The sequence below is a fragment of the Mastomys coucha genome, unplaced genomic scaffold, assembly GCF_008632895.1.
Source record: "Mastomys coucha isolate ucsf_1 unplaced genomic scaffold, UCSF_Mcou_1 pScaffold18, whole genome shotgun sequence".
In the NCBI taxonomy this organism is placed as follows: Eukaryota; Metazoa; Chordata; class Mammalia; order Rodentia; family Muridae; genus Mastomys; species Mastomys coucha.
In genome coordinates this window covers 3045018-3062008 of record NW_022196900.1, presented here as the reverse complement: position 1 = coordinate 3062008, position 16991 = coordinate 3045018, and the positions used below count along the sequence as shown (strand labels likewise).

Here is a 16991-nt window from a genome sequence, read left to right as displayed (position 1 = left end):
GGGAGAGGGAGAGAGAAAGAGAGAAAAGTTTTTACTTTCTAGCCCAGGCTGGTCTGGAATTTACTATATAGGGTAGATTGACCTCAGACTCATTCTTAAGTGCTGGGATTACAGTGTGAGCCACCATGCCTTTAATTAATTAAGATTTTTTTAAAAAAATTATTAATTTTATTCACTTTTCTGTGGGTGTTTTGCTTGCAAGCATATATGTGCTGGGTTTGCAGAAGATGTCAGAAGAGGGTGTTGGATCCTCTGAAATTAGTGTTATAAATTACAGATGGTTGAACTCATAATGTGGGTGCCATAAACAGAACTTTGGTTTTCTGCAAGAGCAGCAAATGCTCTTAACTGCTGAGCCAATTCTCCAGCCCCATCACCAGCTCTGTCTTGAACATAGAAATTTTATAATGGGGGTTGGGGGGCAGAGCTGAATCTTTGTTTTTGTCAAAGAGCAGATGATAGTAAGTTAGGGGTTGAACATAGTCATGAGTACTCTTGTTAACAGTGATTTTGAAGGACATGGAGCAGGGGGGAATTCGGACTGGTTATAGGACATTATGTGGGACATAGTTTCTTCCATGCTCTTTCCCATGGGTCTTCCTTGACAGCATCTGCAGCTTTGTGGCTAATGACTAATCAACAGCAATGACAGTCTTCCCATACTGACTGCAGTGGGGGTGACAGTGCAAACATTGTAGGGTGGCCAACAGCCAGAGTGTTTCACTCAAGTTTCAGGTGTGTGCCTCTGGGTCTCCACCTTCTATCTTACCTTCCTGTCATGGTTTTACGTCCCATAAATGGGAAAGAAATGAAATTTAGTTTTGAAAGCTATGTGACCACTCTGATTATTTATAGAATTTCCTTTTTGATAGACTTCATGGGAGACTGTAGGAGGGAAGAAGAAGAATTTTGGAAGAGAAAGCTCAGAAAACAAAGAAAACAGAGAGAAGAGGACGGAGAGAGAAGCAAGTCGTGGCCGGGGAAACAACAACCGCAAGGGAAGAGGTGGCAACCGAGGCCGAGAGTGTGAGTGTAGCTCTTTGTAGCAATTCTCACTCCTGAAGGCTGAGAGAGCAGCCCAGAGAGCAACCATAAACCCTGACAACTTGAGTTCCTCTATCAGTCATTCCCACTGACCTGGGGCACACAGCAGTCTGTAAGATCCCATCCTAGCCTGGGCTGCAGGTTATTCATTCTTGTCCTTTCAGACTGGTTAGAAACCAAGCAAGCTGGGAGTGGGGTGGGTATAGGTTCATTCGTATGAAGCTGTTTTTTCTTCCCCTGAGTTTTTCATGGTATGGACATGGATTAAATTAATTAGAGATGTCTAGGTATGTCTTCAGTCCCAGGTAGAGGCATGTGGATTCCTGTGAGTTTTGAGGCATACAGATTTACATTGTGAGTTCCAGACCATCCAAGGTTACATAGGGAGACCCTGTCACCCATCTCCCCCTCCCCCGACAAAAAAAATTAAAAGAGACAGATTCAGAAGGCAGAATCGTTTCAACAGTTTCCTTTGATCCATATTTTGACACCATTTTTCTTGGAGCAGCCCATGACACAACTTGTTGCTGTGTAGGGAGTACTTGTGGCTGCCTGTATTAATGAACACAGATTTTCTCTTTCTTCCTTCCTGCTTTCTTGCTTTCTTTTTTTTTCTTTGAGACAGGGTTTCTCTGTATAGCCCTGGCTATCCTGGAACTCACTCTGTAGACCAGGCTGGCCTGGAACTCAGAAATCCACCTGCCTCTGCATCCCAAGTGCTGGGATTAAAGGCATGTGCCACCACTGCCCAGCTGGACACACAGATTTTCAAACAGCTCACAGCCAGTTAATGTCTATAATCCTAGAATTTGAGAGCTTTTAGTAGGAAAATTGTGAGTTCCAAGCCAACTTGAGCTACATCGTAAAATCTTCTCTCAGAGAGCTCCCCTAGCTCTTATGAAACCATTACACTTTAAGTATATATCTTGAGCTGGCTTTAAGATTCTCCAACAGTGAAATTACGAACACCCACTACTATCCTTCATGCTAAATTAAATGTGTGTGTGTGTGTATTTACTGATTGTATGTGGGTGCACATGTCGTGGTATACATGTGGAAGTCTGAGAAAAACTTTGAGGTTGACTTTTCTCTTCATCATTTGACTCCTAGGATTGAATTCAGGTCATCAGGCTTGGCAAGAGCCCTTACCCACTGAACTATGCCACCAGCTCTGCTTTTAAATGAAGGTTGATTAGACAATAACATCAAGAATGAGAAATAAAGTATTTTAAGTAATAGGAATGTATAATTTGGTGGTGGGGATTTAATCAAGGGCCTTTGCTTGGACTTTTATTTGACCACACTTCTAGCTCTTATATAATACTTGGTTTTTATTTTTTTTATTTTTTAATTTTTAAATTTTTTTTTTGGTTTTTCGAGACAGGGTTTCTCTGTATAGCACTGGCTGTCCTGGAACTCACTATGTAGACCAGGCTGACCTCCTGCCTCTGCCTCCCTAATGCTGGGATTAGAGGCGTGCCCCACCACCGCCCTTGGTTTTTATTTTTTTGAGACAGGACCTCATTATGTAGCCCTGGCTTGTCTTAAACTCCCTGAGCTTTGCCAGCCCTTGGACACCCAAGTGCTGGGACTAAAGGGATGGATCACCACACCTGGTCTTAATAGTTTAGTAATGTTACCTAGAATTTGTTCGGGTGAAATAAAGTTCAGAAACAGGTGAGGATTATGGGAAAGGGATATTATAAAATTAAATTTGTACTGCAAAAGAGACCTAGCTCATGTGAGCTAAGCAGCAACTAAAAAGTGGAGTAAATGATATCAATATCTCTTGACCAGTTTTTGTATTGCTTGGGTCCGTTGGAACAAGTATGAATATGAGAAACAAAAGTCTATACTTGACTTTTCTGGTAGTATGCTTCAAAGCCTGTCCCTTACACTTTACCTTTTGTTAAGGAACAAGTTCTGTGATGTATGTAGCGTTGTTTTGTAGTAAGTGTTAGTTTTGTTGTTCTTATTTAAAGGAAATTTATTTTACATGAGGGTACATCTAGACAGACAAAGTAAAATGACCATGTTATTTATTTATTTAGACAAGATCTCTCTGTGTAGATTGATTGCCTTGGAGCTTGACATGCAAACCAGGCTAGCCTCACAGAGATCTTGCATCTGTTCTGAGTGTTGGGATTAAAGGCATGTGCCGCCATGCTCAGCACCATCTTATTTTGATTTCACTTTTCTATCTGTGATTGCATTTGGTGCCATTGTATAGCTTGTTCCACGCCTCCCTGCCTCTTTCTCCTTTTTTTTTCTTTTTCCTTTTTTTTTTTTTTTTTTGGTTTTTCGAGACAGGGTTTCTCTGTGTATCCCTGGCTGGCCTGGTACTCATTCTGAAGACCAGGTTGGCATCGAACTCAGGAACTCAGAAATCCGTCTGCCTCTGCCTCCCAAATGCTGGGATTAAAGGAGTGCCCCACCACTGCCTGGCTCTTTTTGTTTTCTTAAACAATAGGTCTGACTATCTTGTTCATCTGGCTTTGAACTTGAACTCGGGATTCTCTTGGTTTTGCCATGCTAGTGTTGGTTAAGCCATTGGTCATGTTCTTCCAGTTTTGTGCTACTTTTTATTTTTCATAATTTCTAAATGTTTACATTTTAACCTCTTTTTGGCCTCCCCCGCCCCTTTTTTTTGCTTTTGAGACAAGTCTTGCTCCATATGTATCCTTCATTAGAATTTAGACCAGGCTGTCCTTGAACTTGTGGGATTAGAAGAGTGTTGAGTTTTTGACTCTTTCTGTGGATTTTGTTCTTGTTTTTGTAAGTACCTCATAAGTTTGGTAAGAGGTTTGAAAATGAAAAGTTGACATGTCTGCTTTTTCCTCTTTAGTCAAAGGTGAAGAGAATGGGATTGATTGCAGCCAAGGAGACAAGTCTGCAGAGCGAGGCAAGCGGGCCCGAGGCAGAGGTGAGGGAGGAGGAGGAGGAGGAGGAGGAGGAGGAGGAGGAGGAGGAAGAAGACCAGGCCCGATGCGGCTGCCCTGGCTATTCCCGATGAGTGGAAATGCGTTATGAATGAATGTTCTCTGAGATGGCTGTGAAGGAACCATTTAGATTATGCCAGGTGTTTTTGTTTTTACATTTTGCTTTGGTTTTGTTAATTTTGGTGCTGAAGGTTGCCTGTCTGATAAGAATGGCTCCACCACTGAGCCACACCTCAGATCCTGGATTCTGTCACTTTTGGTTAAGAATCCTTTTGGTTATTTTCAGATAAATTGTGAAAAACCACTTTTTTAATCAGTTATAGTGGTGTTCAGAAGTAATCCCAGCACTTGGGAAGCAGAGACAGAGGTCTGAACAGTTCTGATATACACAGCTACACTACCAACAAAGCAAGGATAGCTTTTTATTCATTTGGGGGGTGTAGTTTTTTTTGGGTTTTTTTGTTTTGTTTTGTTTTGTTTTCCATATAGGGTTTCTCCATAGCCCTGGCTGTCTTGGAACTTGCTCTGTAGACCAGGCTGGCATCCAGTTCAAAGATCTGCTTTCTCTGCCTCTTGATTTCTGGTATTAAAGGAATGCACCACCATTGCCAAGGCATTATTTACTTATATTTTAAAATATTTTATGTGTATGAACATTTTGCATGCATGTCTGTGTGCTGTGTATAAGCAATGCCTATGGGGACAGAGAGGGCATCAGATATTCCTGAGAAACGAGTAAGCTGCTCCATGGCTGCTGAGGTGGAGCTCAGGGCCTCTGGTAGAGCTCTTAACCACTTTGCATCTCTCTAGCATTTGTGGGCTTTTTTATTTTTGTTGCTGTTTTTTTTGTTTTTTGTTTTTTTTTTTTTAAGGCTAATACTGTATGTAGTCTATGATGGTTGAGAAGTCACCCTGTAGCCCAGATTGGCCTGAAACTCTGATTTATTTAATCATTCAATAATATATACATATAAAAATACAACTATATTATATAATTGTGTTTTTTAAAGGATTTGGACGTGGCAGGGGCAGAGGGACAGGAAGGTTCTCCTCTCAAAGCATGGGGTAAGTCACAGCCATTTCATTGCTGTAGGTATTTCCTAGTTCTAGTTTATCTACCTCTGACCTGTCTATTATTTATCCCAGTTAGACATTGTGTACTTCTGAAGGGTTTTCTAACCATAGTAAAGATAGTGTTGTTGCAGTGAGTGCTAAGCCAGGGTTGAAGCCTCTGTGCTGCACATTGATGTTACATTTTCCTCTCCCTCTCCTCATGACATCTAAAGTTTCTGCCGACACCAGTGTTTCCTAGGGAGTGGGCATGTGCATAATGTCCTCAGTTGCCTACTTGAAAGCCACTGTACAGATGCTGTTAATTCTAGCTATTTTACATGAAATGTTTATGTGAAAATGATACTTTTGTCCTGAGTGATAGTAGTAAAGACTGAGCTTCCTAGGTGGGTGTTATAATTAGCTACTATTATCTCTAGGTTTTCTGTCTTTATTTATTTTGTACATGCAAGGCAACTTGAATATGGAACCCTAGCCTTTAAACCCTAGCATTTCTGTTTACCTCATGTTCTTCTGTGTGCATTGTAACATGGATTTAGCCTGTCACAGCTAGTTCTTTTACTTCTGAACCATCTCACCAGCCCTTTTAATGATAATACAAAGAAGTGTGAACAAAACATTTCTTTAGCTTTATCCATATATGAAGAATATAATGCTCTTCAAATCTATGGTTGAGGGTACTGGAGGGATGGTTCATCAGCTAATAGCACTTGCTGCTATTGGAGAGGGCTTAGGTTTGGTTCGAGTACCCAGGCCCTAGGTCTTGTCTTACAACCGTTTGTAACACCAGTTTCAGGGAATCTGATGCCCTCTTCTAGACTCTGTTGGCAGGGAGCATGCACATGGTGCAAAAATGTGGATGTATGGAAAACGTTCATAAACAGAAAATAAAAAAGAATCTTAAAGATCTTTTGGTATTATGACAGACCCTTAATCCCAACACTTAGGCAAGAACCAGCACATTGCTGAGTTCAAGACTAACTTAGTCTATATAGCAAGTTTCAGGACAATCCAAGCTTCTGACACAAGGGGAAGGAGACATTGCTCACTCTTGATGTGTTAGTTCTTGTTGAGACTTTTTCTAAATATGTAATTTTATGTGTGGGCTTGAGTGTATGCTTCTGTACTATGGGTGTGAAGGTGCCTGTGAGATTAGAAGTTTCCTAGGTACTGGAGTTCCAGGCCATTTTGAGCTTTCAAGTGGGTGCTGCCTCCAAGTCCTACAAGAGCAGCAAGTGCTTTTAATCACTTTGAACCCTTTCTCCAGTCCCTTCATTGGAAATTTCAATGGTGTTCTTTCTAGGCATCTAGGTATTCATAACTTTTTATGCCAAGGACCATATTGTAGAAACTTAAAGGCCATTTATACAAGAGTAGGTAGATGATCCTAAGGTAACTTTTGTCAAAGATATGTAAGCTTGGCTAGAGATGGAGTTGAGAGAGTGCTTCCTTAGCACAAACAAAGAAGGTTCAATCCCAGCATACCATAAAACTGGGCATGGTGATATAAACTTGTAATTCCAGGAGTATTGTTAGGAGATATCCACTAGAGAAGACCATGGGGACATAGTTCAAGCCAATAGAAAATTATATTAGTAACTACTCTGGGTGTTTGAGACTGAGTTGCAGTCCTGAGCATTTCTCAGAATTGGTTTTTAATCACAAAACCTACATTCCTGGGTTGACACATTTCAGTTAGCCAGAAGTGGAGCTACAGAAGCCAAAGAGCAAGGTTAGTATATTTAGGGACTTTCCCCAAAGCAAAATGGAGTAGGTTTTTGTTCTCCTTTTGACAGGTGGTGCTGCCTATGTGCTGACTTCCAAGGCCTGAGTGTACTTTTAGCTTTCTGTCTTTATTTTGTACATGCAAGGCAACTTGAATATGGAACCCTAGCCTTTAAACCCTAGCATTTCTGTTTACCTCATGTTCTTCTGTGTGCATTGTAACATGGATTTAGCCTGTCACAGCTAGTTCTTTTACTTCTGAACCATCTCACCAGCCCTTTAATGATAATACAAAGAAGTGTGAACAAAACATTTCTTTAGCTTTATCCATATATGAAGAATATAATGCTCTTCAAATCTATGGTTGAGGGTACTGTGTTAAGGTCTGGGGATCCATTACAGCATCAGAAGTTTAAGGTCATCTTTAGTTACATAGTTCACAGGCAACTGGGGATACATGAAACCGACCCTTTCTTCAAGAAAGATGAGGTTCATGTCTTTAATCTTAGTACATGGGAGGTAGAGGCAGGTTTATTTATGTGAGTTTGAGGCTTGCCAGTGCTATATTATGATACCCTGTCTAAAAAACAAAAACTGACGCCGGGCACTTGGGAAGCAGAGGCAGGCGGATTTCTGAGTTCAATACCAGCCTGGTCTACAGAGTGAGTAGACCCTGGCTGTTCTAGGATAGCTAGGGCTATACAGAGAAACCCTGTCTCGAAAAACCAAAAAAAAAAAAAAAAACCTGAAGAAATTCAAATCATTGGGCCTAGCGGTTGTTAAAGGTCCTTGTTACTGACACTTAAGTTCTGTCTCTGGAACCGTTAGGGGTAGAAGGAAAGGGTGCTGTAGCGCATGTGAGTAGCCACACTGAATAATAGAGCAGTTTTGTATGAGGCTGGTCGGGTGTCAAAAGCCGTTAAGCCCAGCATTTGGTGGTGGCTCAGATCTCTAAGTTGAAGGCCACTCCTGGTTTACATTTTCAGTTCGAATACTGCCAGGGCCACATTGAAAGACCATGTCTACAAACAAAACAAAATAAAACAGAATAACCCAATCAAAGATCTTCATTATAGATGCAAAAATACCTGTATCACAATGGCTTAAAGAGTCAGCTGTTATCCAATATTAAGAGGAGAAGTCTTTTATAGCAGCCCTTTAAAGGGACTTGAGCTTATTTGGTTTTAAATATTTTCTTTTTTCTATTTTTTATTTTTAGAGATAGAGTCTGTCTGTGTAGCTTTGGCTGTCATGATGGTTGCTATATGGACCAGACTGGCCCTGACTCAGAGATCTGCCTGCCTCTGCCTCCCCAATGCTGGTAAAAGTTCAGTATATTTTATACCGTTATTTTGTAATTTTGATGCTTGCATTAGTTGCTTGTTTCTTTACTTCAAATCCCCCAGGACATTCAATCCTGCAGACTATTCAGAGTCGGTGTCTACAGATGGCTGTGGGACAAAGTTGGTAGTTTGGGAAGCTGCTCAGAATGGTACAGGTGAGGGACCTGGTAAGTGGTCTTTTGTTTTGTTTTGTTTTGTTTTTGTTAGACGTCTTTGTTATGTTCTATGTCTGTTTTTGAGAAGTAGTGTCATTGTAGCTTAAGCTGGTCTTGAACTTTCAGTGATCCTCTTGTCTTGTATTCTAGAAGTCTGGGATTTCAAAACTCATCACACCCCTCTTTAGAGACTCTTTTAGGATTGATTAGGGGTGGGATATGCACGCAGTATGCATCTGTCTTGTCTGTCTGTCTGCCTCTGGGTGGGGGAGTTTATGGGAGTTTGAGTGCTTGTAGAGGTGAGAATAGGGTGTGCCAAATTGCTAGAGCAATAGTTGCAGGTATTATAACTCACCTGACATGGATGCTGGCAGCTGAGTGCAGGGCATCTGGAAGAGCAGCAAGCATCCGTAACTGCTGAGCCATCTCTTGAGCACCTAGAGCTGGTTTTAAAATTGTTCTTATCTGAGTATGGTGGGTCATACTGTAATTCTCAGCATTGGAGAGTCTGTAGTAGCCAGAGTGCAGCGAGTTTGTAGCCAGTCTGGACTATAGAGTGAGACCTTGTCTAAAAAAATGTTTTGTTTTTTTTTTTTAAGATTTATCTATTTATTTTATGTATATGAGTACACTGTAGCTGTACAGATGGTTGTAAGCTATCATGTGGTTGCTGGGAATTGAACTCAGGACCCCTGCTCGCTCTAGCCCCGATTGCTCCAGCCCAAAGATTTATTTATTTATTATATGTAAGTACACTATAGCTGTCTTCAGACACACCAGAAGAGGGCGTCTGATCTCATTATGGATGATTGTGAGCCACCATGTTGTTGCTGGGATTTGAACTCAGGACCCTCAGGACCTTTGGAAGAGCAGTCAGTGCTCTTAGCTGCTTGAGCCATCTCTCCAGATATAGCTCCTTTTAGTTGGTTGTTACCGTCAAAGCCTCTCAATGGAAAATCTCATTGATAGCCAGGTGTAATGTCTCATGTCTGTGATCTAAACACCTGGGAGATAGAGGAAGGAAGGATCACTGTGAGTTAATAGGTCATGGCGTCAAGTATACTGTATCAAGTGGTGCAAGTATAGTACCAAGCCAATGTGGACAAGAAACATAATGATCTGGAGTGGAAAATAATAATCTCTTCCAAGTTTGATTTTCCTTACCTCTCATTCTGAATAAGAGGCAGCATATATAAATTCACACTGGTGATTCAGTGTTTTATATGTGCTGTTTTATACATATGCATAGCAGCTCCCCTCCCTCTGAAATAGTAACTTTTATTTTCTGGTTGTATTGTCTCTGAAGCGTCCTGTCTTCCTCATCTGCTAGCCTAGGCCTAGAATGTTTTCACCTCAGCCTTGCTGCTGCACATGCTCACTCTTTCTAGCTTTTTCTGAATTCTTATTGGCTGCTTTGGCACAGATTCTGCTCCACGCTAACTCAAATCTAGCTTCTATCCCTCCTTCTGACTGCATTGCTCTGCTTGGCCTCAAACTACCTCTAGCAGTCTGTGTTAATCTGGCTCCTTATTTGCTGGCTTGCTCATTCTTTACCTATGTCTAGCTTGTTCCCTCTTGAACTTGTCTCTGTAAAACTCCTCCCTTTCTCCCTCTGCTCTGTTCTCTCTTATGTTGCCTCTTTTTTCTCTCTCTCTTCTTGAAAGTTGGGCATATCCTATTTTGTCAAATCTTTCTCTGATTGTCATTTTGTTTGCCTCTCAGACGTCACTTTCAAACATGGTGCTTTCCTCTACTAACTTTACCTTCTTTGTCTGGAGTTAAGGGTGTGTCTGTATTCCAGTTCAAGGGATTAAAGGTGTGTGCTAAGGGCTGAGATATACCATGTCACAATCTTGGGGTTTTCATTGTGAACAAATCTCCTGCAACACTCTTGTGTGGTTTTTGTTTTTGTTTTTGCTTTTATGCAGGATCTTATCCAGGCTGTCCTTGAACTCCCTGGGTTACTGAGGTCAACCTTAACTTGTGATCTTTCTTTCTGCCACCATCTCCTGATGGCTAGGACTGTGGGTGTGCACAACATGCTCTGTCTATGAGGTGCTGTGAATCACGTATTGTTTATTTGTGTGTATATACGTGTGTATGTGTTTGTTCAAGGAAGCACATGTCATGGCACATCCCATGGTCAGTTCTCTCCTTCCCAGAGGTCTCAAGGACCAAAGTAGGGCCATCAGGCTTGGCAGCAGTGTCTTTACCCATTGAGTAGTCTTGTCAGTGCTTTTTTTTTTCTTATTTACTTTTTTCTACTATTTAGTTTCCTTTTTTATTTTGTTTTATTCAAGACAGGGTTTCTCTGTGTAACAGTCCCAACTTTGTAGCCAGGGTGAACTCTGGCCCAAACTCAAAGAAATACACCTGCCTCCACCTCCCAGATGCTGGGATTACGCGCAGGCATTACCATGCCTGGTGTGCTTTTATTATTTTTAATTCTCGGAGTGTGTGTGTGTGTGTGTGTGTGTGTGTGTGTGTTTGTGTGTTTGTGTGTGGGTCTGTGTCCTCTGGAGCTGAAATGGTGTTTGTCAGCTACCCTGTGTGGGTGTTGGAAACCCAACTCATACCCTCGGCAAGAGAAGTATGTGTGCTTAAGCACTTAACCATCTCTCCAGCCCTCTCTTCCCTTTTGAAAAAGGTGATCAAATCAAGCCCAGCTTTGTGTCTCAGATTGCCTTTAAACCACCGATCTCTGAAGAGGTAGAGCCACAGGAGTTGCCACCATTTCCCGCTAGAGAGGTCTAAGGTGGATTGATGTTTATTGGTGTATTTTATTCATGCAGTGCTTGAATAGGCCCATGGCCTCCCCCAGGGTGGAATTATGGGGTTGTACACGGCCATCTTGGTGCTGGGATCATATTCCAGTCCTCTGGATGAGAGGCCAGTGCTTTTTAGGATAACTGCCGAGTCATCTCTTCAGCACCCAGGAGAAGATTTTACTTAGCATTCTGGGTGGTTTAAATTTTAAATGTTGTTTTCATATACCTATTTATTTACTCACTTAACTTATTTTTGATGTTTTCCAGACCAGATTTCTCTGTGTGGCCCTAACTTTCCTGAAATTCACTGTGTAAACCAGACTGGCCTCCAACTCAAAGATGCACCTGCTTCTGCTTCTTGAGTAGCTGGTGTTAAAAGCGTGCTCCACCATGCTCAACTTTTTGTATTTTTCTGACATTTATAAGTAAATAGTTGTTAGTTGTTTACCTAGAAATCTTCTGGTGAGTAATTCATGGCAGTCAAATTAACTCCTGAGACTATATTTATGAAAACATAATTTAGACAATAAATTATCGATGTTTATTATATCCCACGTTATAAACTTAGAAGTGACAGCCTTTCATGGTGGCACCCAACTCTAATCCCACCATTTGAGAGGTAAAGACAGGATGATCTGAAATTGAAGGTCAGCCTTGCCTGTATGCTTAGTTTGAGGCTAGTCTAGGCCAACTGAAACCCTGTCTCAAGCAAGCAAACAAGCAAACACATACACTGCATAACCTTTAGCTCCAAAGAACACATTTTAAACCCTATTATAAATTTGAATTTTAACTGACTTTTATCTTTATATTTAGTAATCTATAGTAATCCTTCTCATAAACTTCTAGTATCTTTTAACAAGTCAAATCACAAAACTCAGATGCCAGCCTGGCCATCAGACCTTGACTCAAAAGAAAAGATCTACTAATAAGTAATTTATTTGTTTTCCGGTGTATGTGTGGGTGGATGGGGAGTGTGCTTTTTGTAAAGTTTGTTATTTTGAGGGACTTATTATTTAGTCAATCTAGCCTGAAACTCATAATGTAGTATAGACTAATCTCAAGCTCATAGGTAGTCTTCTGCTTCAGCTCCTTTAGCTCTGGATTTATTATTGCTAACTTTTCGGTGTTATTTATTTTATTACACTTATTTGCATGTATATGTGTGTGAGCATGTGAGTATTCTTATGGAGAGCAAAAGAGCTTATGAGTCAGTTCTTTTTACTGTGTATATCTTGGTGTGATCAAATTCATGTTTATAAACGTTGGAAGCAACCTTTATAAAGGTTGGACTTTTATTTGCTGAGCCATCTTGCTGACTTACTGAGATCTAATTTATAGGAAAATTTAATCATTTTTAGTGACAGAGCAAGTTGAATTTTAATAAATGCATACAGAATTGTAGCCACAATTAAAACTGAGATTTCTAATAGCAATAAATAATTACAGAATGAATAAAAATGGATCATAATTTCAAAACCCTCGCATCTTTTATAGCTGAGGATGTAACTCTGTTCTTTCCATTTTCAAGACCATGGGATGTATTCCTAGCATTAAAGGAGAAAAGCAAGAGTAATGTATGGGAAAGCTTTGTGGAAAATATACAACAGTTCTTCTTTGCAGATGACCCAAAAGTGAGGAACATGTTGGAGCTCACATTGCTGCAGCATTTTTTCCCCTCAGGTTGATGGGGGAACACATATGTCAGGTCAGATCTCAGCAGGCGTTTGCATTCATTCTAAATTCCATATGAAAAAGTATTTACAGTAGTCCAAATGATTGTGAAGAAACAAAACACGAGGGCTGATGAGATGGCTCAGCGGGGAAGAACACCGACTGCTCTTCGGAAGGTCCTGAGTTCAAATCCGAGCAACCACATGGTGGCTCACAACCACCCGTAATGAGATCTGATGCCCTCTTCTGGTGCGTCTGAAGACAGCTACAGTGTACTTACATATAATAAATAAATAAATCTTTAAAAAAAAAAAGAAGAAACAAACACGAACTCAAGAATTTAATCTCAAATTGCAGTTATTAGGCACTGTGGAGCTAGCAGAAGTGTAAATGCATAGATTGACAATGTATTCTATTGTCAATGTAATCAAGAGTTTCCTGTCTAGCTGACTGGGGCAAAGATTTGCTATTTCAGTGATATTCATTACAGTGAATGCATGCAGCCTAGCAATCCCAAGAGAGGTCTATACACATTTACAAAGAATGAGTCTTTAATGGGTCATCAAGAATTTGGGGCTGTGTCTGTGGGTGTGGGTTCTTGTGCCCCTGTGCATACCTGTAGAAACCAGAACTGGCATTATGTGCCTTATTTGTTTTTTGTTTTTGTTTGTTTGTTTGGTTTGGTTTTGGTTTTTTGACACAGGGTTTCTCTGTGTAGCCCTGGCTATCCTGGAACTCAACTCTGTAGAGCAGGCTGGCCTTGGACTCAGAAATCCACCTGCCTCTGCCTCCCAAGTGCTGGGATTAAAGGTGTTTGCCACCCATGCCCAGCAATTTATTTATTTATTTATTTACTTATATATAAGCCAGTTGTAGCTGTCAGAAACTCCAGAAGAGGGAGTCAGATCTCATTACAGATAGATGGTTGTGAGCCACCATGTGGTTGCTGGGATTTGAACTCAGGACCTTCTGAAGAAGCTCTTTAACCACTGAGCCATCTCTCCAGCCCAGCACCATGTGTCTTACTTCATGCTCTCTACCTTTTGATTTTCTCCTCTTGTTTTGTGAGGGAGTGTGAGTACGTACGCACAAGCTGTGGAGATCAGGGAGTATGAGTACGGATGCACAAGCTGTGGAGGTCAGGGAGTGTGACTACGGATGCACAAGCTGTGGAGGTCAGGGAGTGTGAGTATGGATGCACAAGCTGTGGAGGTCAGGGAGTGTGAGTATGGATGCACAAGCTGTGGAGGTCAGGGAGTGTGAGTACGGATGCACAAGCTGTGGAGGTCAGGGAGTGTGAGTATGGATGCACAAGCTGTGGAGCTCAGGAGACTTTGCACAGTGGATTACAAGAGTGGAGTTGGGACCTTAGGCTTCAATGAGTGTCATTACTAACTTAGCCGTCTTCTGGATCCTAATGATTTGATGTACCATTCCAGTGCAGTAAGACATTTGACACTTAGAACCAATTATATGAAATAAAAATTATCATCAATATTATCTGAGTGTTGTTGATGTTTTGTTTCTAGAATTTGTCTATTTAATGGTTTTGGAACTTGTTCCCTCTATGAGGAGGGACTGCTATAATACATTAACTTTATTTTGTGTGCTGATCAATTTTTCTTGTTTTCATATACTAAAAGCTTACCTTTTATTTTGATTGACAGAAGGGCTTGCAAAGTCTCACAGTATATCTCAAGAGCTGCCCAGTAAAAGTTCTTATGGACTTAAAGGTAAGAAGATTTGGTTTTGAAATTTTGCATAGTTAAGTATCATACAGAACTGAGAATATTCACTGGTAGGCTGTTCACATAGACTTCCTGAGGCCTAGGTTTGCACAAGGAGGTGCGGTCCATTGGTACAGGTTGAACAGAATTTGAGGCCAGCCTCAAAAGAAAAGAAACAAATATTTGAGCCTTCTGGGGAAGGGCACTGATCCCTAATCCTGATGAGTTTAATCCTGAGGACCCATAAGAAGGAGAAAATGGACCCTTACAAACTGTTGTCTGAATGCCTCATTCATGCTATATAGCATCTGTGACCTACCTACCCCACTCCCACCATAAAATAAATAAAACTAATAAATTTTTTAAAAATGTAAAATTGAGCCAGGCAGTGGTGGTACACGCCTTTAATCTCAGCACTTGGGAGGCAGAGGCAGGTAGATTGCAGAGTTCGAAGCCAGCCTGGTCTACAGAATGAGTTCCAGGACAGCCAAGGTTATATAGAGAAACCTGTCTTGAACCCTCTCCACTTCCCAAAAAAATAAAAAATAAAGTTGTGTGGTTCCTATCTGGTGGTTTGGGGCTAAGTTAGGTGCTTTCACACCTTTAATGTCAGCACTGCAGGCAGAGGCAGGTATGTCTCCTCAAGTGCAAGGCCAGCTTGGTCTACATAGGGAGTTCAAGAGCCTATCTCAGAAAAACAACAAAAAAGAAAGGGAAGGGAGGAGGAAGAGACATTAATTAATTTTAATTAACTAATTTTAAATTAAGGAACAAGGTTTGCACAACAAAATCTGGTAAATGTGAGAGTTCACTCATAGGCAAGTAGATCTTTGGGCACAGAGTTTTAGCATTACAATACATAGCAACAGACCAAACCACAACAGTTCTTATCTTCTTCATGGCCTCTCTCTCTCTCTCTCTCTCTCTCTCTCTCTCTCTCTCTCATTCTTCCTGGCCTTTTAGTTTCTGTAGTGCTTGGCCTCAACCCAGAACATTGCGTATACTGTGTAAATACTTAACTAGCGAACTAGATTCTCAGCCAGCTCAACCCAAACGTATACTGTTGGAGGCTGCAAAGTATGTCTTTGTAGTTTTCCCATGTTTTGGGTTATAGGACGACATTTCTGAAATTTAGTCGTTTGCATGAAATTCTTACTATAAAATTGGAGTGTTCTGGAATTGCTAAGAACTTGAGCTTACCTCTTTCCATAGCCAATGAGGAACATTTTTATGCTGCTGGGCATATGGCAGGCTACCGCAGAACATGCTTCTGACTTTCCCCTGCATTTCTTGATACAGCAATTTTGTTGTTCAGCTCTCCTGCCTACAGCTATTATTATGCATTATGTCTTTTTGCTTGGAAAGCAACTCAAATTTCTCACCTGATTATGTGTTATTTGTGTTAATTCTGGATGTAGAGCAGAATGACATTTACAGGAATGAGATGTGAACTCTGCAGTAAACCCTTTGGTATTGCTAATATTTTTTAATCTTGCTCTCTAAATCTGATGGTCAGATCTAGATCTGATTTAATCTTCATATCAGGCCTAGGACAGATTTGCATTATAATAGTGTTCCTTTAAATTTTTTATTTTACTTTTATGATATAGTTTTATGTTCATGTGAGTACACATGCATGAATATACATGTGTAAGCTGAAGTCAAATATGGGTGTCATTAGGGGAGCCATATCTTTTGTGTTTTGAGGCTGGGTCTCTCACTTAGCTTGGAGCCTCCAGGAGGCTCAGCTAGCTGGCCAGTGTGCCTCAGGGATCATTGCTTCTTGAGGATCAACCATATGCCAGCATTTACAGCTTATTTGTATGTGTGTGATGTGTGGAGGGGAACACACCCAAAATAAGCACTCAGAGAGTCTGGTGGAAGGACTTTAGGTGTCTTCCTCTATCGCTTTCCTCCCTATTCCCTTGAGGCAGGGCTTCTTACTGAACCAGCAGCACATCATTGCTGAGCAGTGAGCTCCTGTTATCTGCATGTCTCCATTCCCCAACACTGCCTGGCCATGCTCCACCTTTACCCGAGAAAATTCAGACTGCGCTCTCCAGGCTTGCACAGCACAGCAAGAATGAACAGTGGGACTCTTACCCACTGAGCTGTCTGTTTAGCCCCTGAGTACTTTCTTACTTTAATCATGGATACTCAGTATGGATTTCAAGTCCTCCTACTTTGTTTTGTTTTGTTTTGTTTTGTTTTGGACACAGGGTTTTCTGTATAGCCTTAGCTGACCTGCCTAATACTTACTCAGTAGACCAGGCTGGCCTCAAAGTCACAGAGTTCCACCTGTCTCTACACCTGAGTGCTGGGGTTAAGGGAATGAGCTACGATAGCCCAGCAAATTCTCATTCTTGTATACTAAGCACTTCACTGGTTGTGCTAACTTGTGTGTGTGTGTGTGTGTGTGTGTGTGTGTGTGTGTCTTGGCAATGCCAGAAATTGAGCCATGTACTTACTAGGCAAGCAATCTAATGTTAAGCTGGATCCTGCCCTGGTATTCCATTTTATATTGTTTTTTTTTTTTTTTTTTTTT

General features: G+C 41.0%; 1 protein-coding gene across 1 annotated transcript in view; it reads left to right on the top strand.

The window, feature by feature from the left end:
* Nucleotides 1-16991, top strand: part of Ubap2 (ubiquitin associated protein 2) — an 88059-nt gene that overhangs the window by 44032 nt on the left and 27036 nt on the right. The window contains exons 6-10 of the mRNA XM_031376734.1: nt 873-1026; nt 3890-3967; nt 4994-5048; nt 8186-8289; nt 14387-14452. Of these exons, the coding sequence (XP_031232594.1) occupies nt 873-1026; nt 3890-3967; nt 4994-5048; nt 8186-8289; nt 14387-14452 (457 nt within the window). The remainder of the gene's footprint in view (nt 1-872; nt 1027-3889; nt 3968-4993; nt 5049-8185; nt 8290-14386; nt 14453-16991) is intronic.